The following is a 12429-nucleotide window of genomic DNA, read 5'->3' on the forward strand; positions in this document are numbered from 1 at the left end:
GGCTTGTAAAAATCGTAAACACCCTATTAGTTACCATTTTAAAGGCATTCATTTTCCGTATCTCTTACCTGGATGATGCAGCTTTGAAAGGGATTTCTGGACGCTGGTCCTAGAAACATGATGTGACATAAACAAATCCAACCGCTGCAAGGTATTGACATGAACGAGCTCTCCTTCTTAAGAAAGTTGACTTACACATTTGAAATGGAAGAGAACTGAATTCTTTTCTAACTTCTTAAAAATCAGTGCTTGTCTAACATTGTATGTTTACGTTCAGCTTGACATGTTATGAAACTGGGCTTCAACTGCCAAAAAGTGAGAAAACACTCCTCGGACAGCACTCAAGGGTTTACAAATATTTATTTCTTTATCCTCTAAGTTGAACTAAATAGAAATTATACATAATGGTACAAATTCTGCAGTGTACAGTGGCAGATTCATGCAACAGTCAAAGAGACCCATTGTCTATGGTCTTTGGAGCTCGCCACCAGATGGTAATAAGTCTCATGGCTTATCATCAGTAAGAAGAAACAATACGGCACATGCTGTGATGGACACAGGCAAGCAAATAAAAGGAAGCCATACAGACAGAAATACCCCAATACAGTCCTCTAGCTTGTAACTAAGCCAGTTAGACACAAACAGAACACACTGAGTTTATAATGAAAGCCAAAAAGATAACGCTATCTTCCCAACAAAAATAAAATAAACGTACCAGGTTACATAACATACTACAATCGAAAGTGTTTCTGAAAAATCTATTATTTATATCTGATTCAAATGCAACAGTTGTTGGCCTGAAAAATGAGCACTGCTTTTGAAGAAGTATCTCAATGTGAAACTTTGCTCTAAGAAAAATAACAGCAACTCCTTACAGGCATCATGACTGTGGCACTTTCTCCTGGGATCTCAAATACCTATACAATGCTAAGTGATATTTTTCGTAAAGATTATTTATTTATTTATTTATTTATTTTTGCGGTACGCAGGCCTCTCACTGCTGTGGCCTCTCCCGTTGCGGAGCACAGGCTCCGGACGCGCAGGCTCAGCGGCCATGGCTCACGGGCCCAGCCTCTCCGCGGCATGTGGGATCTTCCCGGACCGGGACACGAATCCGTCTCCCCTGCATCGGCAGGCGGACTCTCAACCACTGCGCCACCAGGGAAGCCCGCTAAGTGATATTTTTAATACATCAGTCAGGCTGAAGACAATTCATTTCAAGGACAACAGCTTCTGTGTTTGTTTCATGCTTACCACTAACACTCAAAACGATTTACTGTAATTTACAAATTTTACAAATGTTCATAATAACTATGAAGATTTACAAAACCCTACACCCTATAGCGAATATTACACACTTGATTAAAAACATCCTAAGTATTTAACTAACTTTAGGAAGGAAAAAACTCTAAAATATATATGGAATTGCCACTTACTAAGCAGGCAAAGACTTTCTGCTCCCTTTTTGCTAGAGCTCTTATGAGTGTTTATTACTATTTTTAAATCCTGTTTCTCCAAGTTGATAGCTTTGCACTGAAATATTCAGTAATAACCACAAAAGAAAACATTAGCAATGGAGAAGGCTAGATGTGGAAGAGACGTTACAAATCATAAAGTAAGATCCATTCAAGTTGTAATCCTTCTAGTTTACAAATCTCCACCTCTAGCTCAATGGGTGACACAAAACTGAAAACAGAGGTGCACATTGTCCTATGCCAAACTCATTCTATTCACAGGTCCTCTCCCTTCCCAGAGAATAACACAGAAGACAGCTGAAGAAGCAGGAGACTGACCCCACAGGGAGGTGTCCCTTTGAATCTAGGATGGGTAGTTATGGGTTACGATTCTTTCTCAGCTGTGTGTTCCCAGAGGGCACGGGGTCTGGCAAAAATGTGCTGGTGTCAAGGCAGGTGACTAAGTATGTGCCCTTCCTGAGTTCAAGAAAAAGGGGATAAAAAGGATCAATTCACCTGTGATTTTCCAAGCTTGGGCATGTCGCAAAGGAGATTCTAAATTTGATTTCTAATGCCAGACAGAACAAAAGATTGCAAATATGTTTTTGTGGTATGTTTCAGATTCTCAAGAAGGACAGGACAGCATAGGTTGTTGGTTTGTCTTTTGAGAGGGCAATGGAGATTCCTCTTAAAGTATGTCATGATGTGTGTGTGCGTGTGAGATTGTGTACCTGCACTCACGTATGGGGGGAGAAAAGAGGAGGGAGGAGCCGGCGGCAGAGAGACAGAGAGAGAGACAGAGAGAGAGACAGAAACTGAGAAAACAGAAAAATAAGTGTGTATGAAATTTAGTGCTCTCCCTAAACTGTGAACTTGTGTCCTCAAAATTTTCTTATCAGGCTTCTTTCAAGTTAGCATTTTAAAAAGCTTCTTTCTTTTTCTTGTTAAAATAGTCATCTCATTTTAGTTGAACAGCTTGTAGGACCATTTATTCTTAAGACTTACGTCACAGAAAAGTTATTTTCCTTAGTCTTCTCTCTTCAGTTACCAAATATTTTAGCTCACAATTGACGTCACTGCTATCATTATTATTAACTGCTTGTGTGTGTTATTTAAAGTGATAACTACTTATACGGCAACTGCCTTATTTTTAAAAAATTTTGAATACAGGAGAAAATCCTACTTTCCCTTCTCTTGTGTTAATGGAAGAATATTTTCAATTATGCTTTGCCTTATCTGTTCACTTTGAATATTTCAGACATAAAGTTGGCTAAGGACCCTCCCTGTGATTTGTGGTTATGGTTCTATTTCTCCACGTTGGGCAGGCTTTTATTGAAACATATACAGTTTTCGGTTAATATTGGTGGGCAGCAATGACCTCCAGTGGATTTCTAGGTAAATAACAACTGCATGTTTCAGAGAATGTTAACTTCTGATATATTTGTTTCCTTTAGGACTTTTGGAGCCTGGTAGCTTATTGAATGAACTTTCCAAACTTTCTTAAATTTGTTAATGTTTGAATGAAATTGCAAACCATCACAAGTTATCAACACTTTAACTTTCTTAAATGTATAGCCTATAAGCTAATTTTGAAAACTGAAATGAACGTTATTCAAAATGAACATTTAAATATTCATAACTGTTTTCATGTGTAATTCACTTGCTTTTAGTTTGTGGTTAAATGAAAACTCTCAGAATTTCATATTTTAGAAAGTTAATGGCTAAATAGAAGAAAAAACTTCAGGAAATAAGCATTCTCAAAAACAAAAACTTCGGATAAGATTTATAAGAAAAAAGTTAAGGTGCTCTAAACATCTCAGTAGTTAAGTGAACCTCATGAAACAATTTTCCTATTTGTTAATATAAAATTGAAAGGAAATTTTGGTATCTGAGAGCAGAATGCTTTACTTATTTTTAAATAATAAAACATGTTTCTGGAATATCTTTTAGATTTCACGGAAGACTATTTAAAAGGCATAAAATTTAAGTTTTAATAGAGCTTCAGTGCCGTAGTATCTTCATTTTGGGCTTGTGAGGTAATAATAAACATATTATCTCCACTTTAAAACATGATATAAGTATTAACACATTTTTACTCCACTTAGTTTTTTTTCTGAAAATGAGCTAGATACAGTTACTGAGAAACTGGTTTCAGATCTTTACTGCACAATCCATAGAATTAAAAAAAAAAAAGAGAATATACCTTTTCTACCACAAGAGGGCAGCAAAAATGTTTTCAGTTAGAGTCTGTCACTCCAGCTGTTCTGACATGTTTTGCTGTTTTTCTGAGTAGTTACCTTGACTTTCTTCTTTCTGCACTGGAGTGAAATTGAAAGAATGTGTTTTCATCCTGAAACAGGACTATTGTGAATGTGGTTTAATGAATGTTTTATGAAAAGCACAAGCCTCGAGGTGACCACAATTTTTCCTTCATGGTTTACGATAATTACAACACACCCGCTTCATAAAGCTCATGGCTTAGACAACACTAACACAATAATTCTTAAAGACTACAGACGGTTCACATGAGAATGTTAAAGTATCTGATATTCTATATATTTTACATCGTGGTGGAAAGGCAAAATTCAGAAGGATCAAAACGTATATTTTTGCCATGATTATGAAAATCTCTAATTTTTCAGCAATATTGCAATAATCTTAAGTCTTCCCAGGGTAAAATAATAATTGCCATGGAAAAGCAGACAAGTACTCAAAGCTACAGCTATGGTCACCTTTTGATAAATATAATGTGAAATCATCAAGCAATAACGTTTTTAAAAAATTAGGTAATTTTATGTAAGGTTCAACCAGTCAAATGAGTATATAGAATAATTTATCATAACACCTTTATAGTCCTTTCTGTATTACAGAAATCTCTTTTAAGTAATGCAAAGAAGGTGGATGGTTTCTCTTTCTCTTTTTTTTTTTGGTTTCTAAATATATATTCTTCAGAAGCCAGCAGCTGGTTTCGCCCCATCAGGAGTCCAGCACATGCCTAGGCAGGCGGTAATGCTCTGCTCTGGGACGGAGCTTTTTTTCCTGTGGGTTGGCATACTTCCACTTGGAAGGGGACATTTTAAGCTTTTTTCTCTTTTTATCCGTGCACCATACCTTTTCACAGTATTCTTCTACTCTCTGGAAGTTGCTATAACCAATCAGCTGCAAGAATTCCTTGTACCAGGGTTTGGTTCCATGTGGGATGCTGCTCTGAACAGGACAAGGTGTCTTGTGAGGCCCGTCCTCTTCGTAGTCTTTGGTAAACATTTCCTCCACTCTCTCCTCTTCCACAACCTCCAGGGTGATTTTACGGACTGTATGGACGAAACTATGTTCTACTGTCTGGCAAAAATAGGTCCCAGCATCCACTTTGCGTACCCTCAGGAAGAGTAAACCGAGGTCCATCTTAACCATTCTGTCATCTGTCTTCACCTGCAAGAACAAGAAAATCAACGGCACTGAAGTATTACCCAGGACAAAAGAACGCCAACGTATAACCCTTTCCACTATCTAGAATTCTTTCATTTTTGTTATCGTATGATGAAATCCTAAAAATCATATATATAATTATATACCTATTATATGAGTATATTAACTATATAAATGTATATAAATGATGTATTTTATTTATAATTCATATTTTAATACATATATTTCTTTTATATTACATTTATATTGTTATACTATATATAAATATAGTATAAATATATATGAGAAAGAGGTAATTACATCAGGTATGTGTGTGTGTGTCCTGAACTTATTTATATTGAGATCACTTCATATCAATGACTTTGAGGTCAATTTACATCAGTATTGTTAAGAGCAAACTGAGAGAGCTTTCTCCCAGTTCAGCAGAGCACTCAAAGTTTGAGTGAAATGAAGATTTGTCAAATTTAATTTCCTTTGTAATGCCAGAACAAATGCCATTTCTCACATTATTAGTTCAGGGGTTCTTATGTTTCCCAGATCATAATGCTCAATGTACCTACAAGGACCTGTGTTGAGAGAGCTGGGATACCTATACTCTCTCTCCTTACCGAAAAAAAACCCCCAAAAATCCATCCATTCCATTTCACTGTTTTTTGCTACGTATTTCATGACTGTTTCTTTGACCTTATCTCATGGCAGTCTCCCCCAAATCCTTCTTCTTTCTGTTCCTGCTTTCATGCCCAACTTCATTCTGTTTCAGGACCTAGAGGGACTCCCATACGGCTGGTTCCTTCTCAGCCCGAAAGGCTGAACCAAATGTCATTTCTTCAGGCCTCCTTCACACCCAATGTCAAAGTATCTCCTTCCCTTAATACCATCATTTCACCTGTTAACCTTTGTACACCCGAGCCTGCGACATTACCTGCAAATACATAACAACAGTCCTGTAATAAGTTTTCTTTTACCTGGTATCTTTCTCCTTTATGTCAACATATGGGAGCTATTTTACTCTTCAAAGTCCACTCCTTTTCTTCATGCTCCTAATTGAGAACTTATTCAGACTCTATTGCTCCTCTGAGCAGGTGAGCATTGCTCAAGGAACCAGATTCTGCCTTTCTGATTGTCTATCCCAAAGCAGCTTAATGTGGTGTTTCTCACTAGGGTTGGTGGAAGAGGAACACTTCTGGAGATGAATGAATTTTCTAGAAGGATTTCTTAATGTGTTTATTTTCATGATAATCAATATAAATTAATAAACTCTATTTGGGATCGTGTGGAAGATCAACCTCATTGTGAGTCTTTGTGTTTATTCTGAACCATTTTTAAAGCTTGAATAGTTTCCAGCTGCTGAGAACAAAGGTAAATTTAATATGTTACTGATACATTCCAGCCATATGAAAACCAAACAACAACTCTACGTACTAATGTACGTAAAAAGTTTTGAGGTCACTTGAACAACGTGTGTGGGGACTGCGTCATCATATGGCACAAGGTGCTGTGGATAGATGTTTTACACACACACGTACACACACGTATGTGGTAGTCTGTATTCCAAAATATGTTCACGGAGATACCTTATTTCAGCGAAAAAAAGCCATCACATTAAATAAACATTTAAATGATGCATATATTTATTTGTAAATTTATTTTCATTCTATATTTGAATAAAAGCTATGAGCATAAAGAATGCACTTCTGGTTTCAGTCTTGTGAATATTTAATAAACATTGTAAGTGATGATGGCAGCCCAAGAAAATGTTTTACTTTTAAGGGCAGGTGGTGGGGGGAACCTATACAATACTAGAATCAAACCTTCCTCCGCACAACTGCCACTGCTCTTGGCCCCTGAGCTCTCCCCTTACTTCGCACTTCCAGGTCTTATTCTGGTCTTAGTCTTTCTTTCCATTAGTTGAACTCCTTTCTGTTGTTGGGAACTCCACCCATCCATTACTTAAAAAAATTCCTTCTAGGCTTAAATTTCCCCTTCTTAAATGAATACTTTCTTTACAGCCCACAAAAATCTTTTGTTTCTTTCTGTAACTCAATAGCATTCACATCTGTAGTACATAAGTTGGTATTTTTATTCCTCTTCAAATTATTTTTCCATACAATTTTTATCTCTTGAACCATATACTAAGTTTCATAATGGCAAAGCTCTATCTCCTAATCACTCTGAATATTCCACAGTGAGTGCTCAGAACACACTGAAAAATGAGAACATACTAATTAGTTCATAGTGCACAAACATGCAAAACAATGGGGTATACCCGTAAAGATACATCCAAAAGTCATTCACTTTTTCTAGGTAAGTTCAATAATGACTTGGATAGAGAGGAAACAAGCATGATTTCAGGAGCAGTTACTAACTAATGAAAGAAGAGGTCTGTGCTCCACAGATACATAGAAAAAACAGTTCCAGGACACTGTCTTCCCCTGAAAAGAATCTGCATACAAACATCATCACGAATATGATCCTTTGATCTCTCCCTACTATACCTCCTGTGAGAGTGAATAATACATGAGAAAACACGAAAGTCACCTAGCCTAGTTTCTGGCATAGAGCAAGCAGTCTATGAAAGTGTTTTGAAATAAAGCAAAAATAGAAATAAATACAAACCTTTCATCACTGGATGAGAAGTAGTTTCTTGTTTTTTGTTTTCTGTTTAGAAGTCTGGTATAAAAAGCAGGTGTTTCTTTCATAATCAGAAACCCAAGTTTGAGAAACTGCACTGTGTATAGATAAAGTCCAGACTGGTTCAAAAATGTGGAAGCACGACAATTACAATGAGAATTGTCCTACATCATTTATTTGCATGTTATAGATAGTGCCTGTCTTGGAATTTTGGTCTCCCCTCCTGGTTACAGTGAGTCATAAATTTAGGAAAAGATGTTTTAACTCTTGAGTCTGGACAGCTGTACACTATGAAGGTTAAACTGCTTTGAAAGTTAAATATATCTTCCATGGCCTATGATAAAAATATGCCTAAAAATAAAAAATGACTTAGAAATTTGGATTTGAATTCTTTCCACAATTTAATCTTTCCCCTTTTGTTAACATGGATATCTTCAACATCAAATCCTTTTTACAGAATTGTTTTCATTCAGCTGTTCTGTCTGCAGACTAGATTTCCCTGGTCAAGAAAATGGTACAGGGACTTCCCTGGTGACGCAGTGGTTAAGAATCCTCCTGCCAATGCAGGAGACATGGGTTCGAGCCCTGGCCAGGGAAGATCCCATATGCCGTGGAGCAACTGAGCCCGTGTGCCACAACTGCTGAGCCTGCGCTCTGGAGCCCGCGAGCCACAGCTACTGAGCCCACGTGCTGCAACTGCTGAAGCCCACGCACCTAGAGCCTGTGCTCCGCAGCAGGAGAGGCCACTGCAATGAGAGGCCCGCGCACCACAATGAAGAGTGGCCCCCGCTCGCCGCAACTAGAGAAAGTCCGCGCACAGTGGCGAAGACCCAACACAGCCAAAAAAGAAATAAATTTATATAAAAAAAAGAAGATGGTACATAATACATCACTTTATCAAATATTCTTATAGGCAATCAATAAAAACAAAATTTCTTACTGAAAATGGTATTAATATTTTTAGCTATAAAGATTGATTCAGTATGTTTCATAATGTCAAATAAAAAAAGTAATTGAACAAAGAACCCTGCACATCTGGTAGCTAGTCAGGAAGAAGCAGTGATGTCCATGTGTATCAACCATATGATACGGTTCCACACTTTTTATAGGAAATGGACAGACACAGGCCTTGAATTGGTTAGTTCAGAATATATTTAACAATGAAATCAGTTTTAGTAAAGAAATAAAGACGAACAATTTTATACATTTGTTTATCTGGCCTTCTTTCAATAAAAAAAAATGTGTTTGACTTACAGAAAATGTATCATATATTACAGTATAAAAATAAAAATTTCCTTTTATTAAAAACACTTTCCAATGTGAACTTGCTATATGACAGAGATGATTCCCCAAGAGAGACAGGATGAATTACTTAATAGCTCATTTGGGGAAACCTACCACACTATACAGAGAACAAGTAAAGCTGTATTTACTTCAGATTAAAGATCCAACTGGAGAAAACGTAAATCTAACACAAGAAGATGCTGAGAAGAAACTTATCATAAATAAGAACTCTATACTGTGAAAAATGTATTCAAAATATCAACTATATCAAAGAAGTTTGGAGTATTTATATTCAAGAATGGATTAATATACACAGACGATGCAAAGAATTCTTGAAAGTCAACAAAGAGAAATAAAAGATGGAATGGAAAAAGCATATAAATAGGCAATTCAGAGGAGAAACCCAAATGTTTAATAAGTATGCAAAGTTAATGTTCAACCTTACTAGTAATTTTAGGAACGCAAATTTAAACGAAATACTACATTATACCCAGAAGAAAGGCAAAAAATAGAAAATACCAAATATAGGTGAGGATATAGGGAAATGGGAACCCACATGAACTGCTTTGAGAGTGCAGATGGTGCAGAAATTCTGCAAAGCAAGCTGGCAATACTTACAGAAATGAAAGATGTTGACAGATAATAATTTAGAAATTTTCACTCAGATCTATAAGGGGTTACCTGCAGAGATGATCATTAAAGATATGGTAGTGAGGGCTTCCCTGGTGGCGCAGTGGTTGGGAGTCCACCTGCCGATGCAGGGGACACGGGTTCGTGCCCCGGTCCGGGAAGATCCCACATGCCGCGGAGTGGCTAGGCCCGTGAGCCATGGCCGCTGAGCCTGCGCGTCTGGAGCCTGTGCTCCGCAACGGGAGGGACCACAACAGTGAGAGGCCCGCGTATCACAAAAAAAAAAACAAAAAACAAAAAAACAAAGATATGGTAGTGAGAATTAACAACACTCTTGGTCCACTCATAGGGGAATGGATCAATTAGGAGCAGTGAATACACGCGATGGGATGAGCAGCCTTCAGAAACAATGAAACAGAGACACACAAAGCAACGGTGATAAACCATACAAACATAGTGCTGAGTTTTAAAAAGCAGAAGCAGAATAAGGGTTATAACACAATACATTTATTTTCTCAGCTCATGTACACTAAAAATGTTACATACTTGTTCAGTATACAAATGTAGTACTGGACTTATCCCAATCATTACAGTGGATGTACATGGGGAAGCAAGGATGAAAATGGAGAAAGGTGGTCTAGGAAAAATAAAGTCAAACAAGAGAGGACATTTGTGTGGACTGATCATGACAATGTGCCATAAACTAAGCAGTATAATTAAATTATGCAACTGAAGTAAAAAATAAGAACCAAAAAGCAAACCAAACAAACCAACAAAAACTCCAAATGTAGGGGTGAGATAGGGAGGGTGGGAGGGAGGGAGACGCAACAGGGAAGAGATATGAGAACATATATATATGTATAACTGATTCACTTTGTTATAAAGCAGAAACTAACACACCATTGTAAACCAATTATACTCCAATAAAGATGTAAAAATAAAAAAATAAAATAAATAAAAAATAAAATAAACCCCAAATGTTCATAGTGATCATCCTGGTTTGGAAAACAATAAACTAAATTGTCTGTAAGATCTGTTCATCCTCTAGTATACTATAATTATATACTTTTAGAAATATTGTTTGAAAATAAGCAAACAGCAGTTTAAAAGTAATGTTTTGTTGAAAATTTCTATAGATAAGAATATCAGGGGACTTCCCCGGTGGTCCAGTGGTTAAGAATCCGCCTTCCAATGCAGGGGATGTGCGTTCTATCCCTGGTCAGGGAACTAAGATCCCACATGCTGTGGGGCAACTAAGCCCACGTGCTGCAACTACTGAGCCCGTGTGCTCTAGAGCCTGCATGCCACAATTAGAGAGCCTGCGTGCCGCAACTACTGAGCCCGCGCGCTCTGGAGCCTGCAAGCCACAACTAGAAAGAAGCCCACATGCCGCAACTAGAGAAGTCCGTGCACCGCAACAAAGAGCCCATGCGCCACAGCGAAGGATCCCACATGCCGCGACTAGGACCTGATGCAGCAAAATAAATAAAATAAAAAAATAAAAAAGAATATCAGGATGATCAGGATGAAGGGAATAAGAGGACAGAGGATGAAAGTAAAGATAATGTTTGAACACAAAACTGCATACCATAAGGCACTGAACAGCTACTCTAATTGGAGTATAAATTCCAAACTAAATTTCCTAGTGACCAAAGGAAAGAGGAAAGTATGATAAATTCTGAGATCCAAGTGTCTCTAAAATATACTTTTAAAGTTACTTTCTGCATTACCATGTTACTTCGTTTAATCAGATGTCCACAGTCAGACTGGTCTCAATGGGATTAAACAGATCGTGATCTGATTCCATAGATCTAGAAAGATATATGTTTAATTTTCAAAGGTGTTCAGCATTCTCTTGGAAAATTAACAGAAGACAGTTCTACCTGAAACTCTAGATCCATTCTTATGATCACATAGCTGCTTTATATTTTCCCTTCATACAATAGAAACTGTCTTCACCATTGCAATGGAAAAAATGAAATTAATAAGCTATATTGCTAATTACTCCAGAACTAAAATACGAGGCATATGACATTATAAAAACATGCCTGTCAAGGTTCAAAAATGTAAGTTTTGAATATTTACCTGTAAATAGTTGTTAGTTTAGAAAAAATGAGAACATTTTTTAACAGACTGAAGTAGAAACATCAAAACTACTAAACAGATGTTTCAAACGAGGCAAAGAGTTCACATACTTTAATGTTATGATAACAAGAAAAACAAAGAAATAATATTCACGTGAAACAAATCTGATGCTTTCAAAACATGTAAATAAAGACAGAAATGTAAACTTAGGGCTGTCACTGATCCCTGTCATGGATTAGCTAGCACTGGTGAAGGTCAAGAAAACATGAGTCCTCTAGCCAACAAGATGGTACAATGAAGATAAAATTTTGCTTCAAAAGTTTCCGAGTTTTGACTACATAATGCAACTGCAACATTAAAAGATGTAATCTGTGTACTCCACTTTTCTTTCTTTTGTTTTTACAAGAGAAGCTGTCTCCGTAATGCATTGAATCATCAATAAAATTATGCTTTCATGGAGACTGTACCAATTTAGCATAGATGCAATGAACTCTAAGTTATCTAGAAGGAACTGCTGACTGATAAGTTAACTATGCCTCTTAGATTTCTCAACAATATTTAAATAACTTTGATGAATTTATCCTACTCAGTAGGTGGTCTGAAGACGAAGTTAAGAAGTGACAAATTTTTGGTAGAGAGTTAAAAAAGAATTGAGAGAGTAAAGTCAAATTGAAGTTTTGGAGTTTTGCTGTCAACTTACATCCTCTCTTGAATTTTCTATAATAAACATGCACATCTGAGCATTACTTAAGCAGTCTATACAGTGCATAAAATTGATACTTTATTTTTAAGACCCACAAACACACAAAAATAGTTTCCCTTAAGTAGAGGATCCCCAATGGAAAGGATCAACAAAGATCAAGGGGGAAATAAATCTTCCATGCTTACCAAGGGATAAATTATGATGATGGTCTTATGG

The 12429-nt window shown here is 36.8% G+C and overlaps 1 protein-coding gene across 1 annotated transcript in view; it reads right to left on the reverse strand.

The window, feature by feature from the left end:
* Positions 1 to 341: 341 nt before the first annotated feature.
* Positions 342 to 12429, reverse strand: part of SEMA3E (semaphorin 3E) — a 266959-nt gene continuing 254871 nt past the window's right edge. The window contains exon 17 of the mRNA XM_067746088.1: positions 342 to 4883. Within this exon, the coding sequence (XP_067602189.1) occupies positions 4431 to 4883 (453 nt within the window). The 3' untranslated portion in view covers positions 342 to 4430. The remainder of the gene's footprint in view (positions 4884 to 12429) is intronic.

Source organism: Pseudorca crassidens, chromosome 8 (genome assembly GCF_039906515.1).
Source record: "Pseudorca crassidens isolate mPseCra1 chromosome 8, mPseCra1.hap1, whole genome shotgun sequence".
Classification (NCBI taxonomy): Eukaryota; Metazoa; Chordata; class Mammalia; order Artiodactyla; family Delphinidae; genus Pseudorca; species Pseudorca crassidens.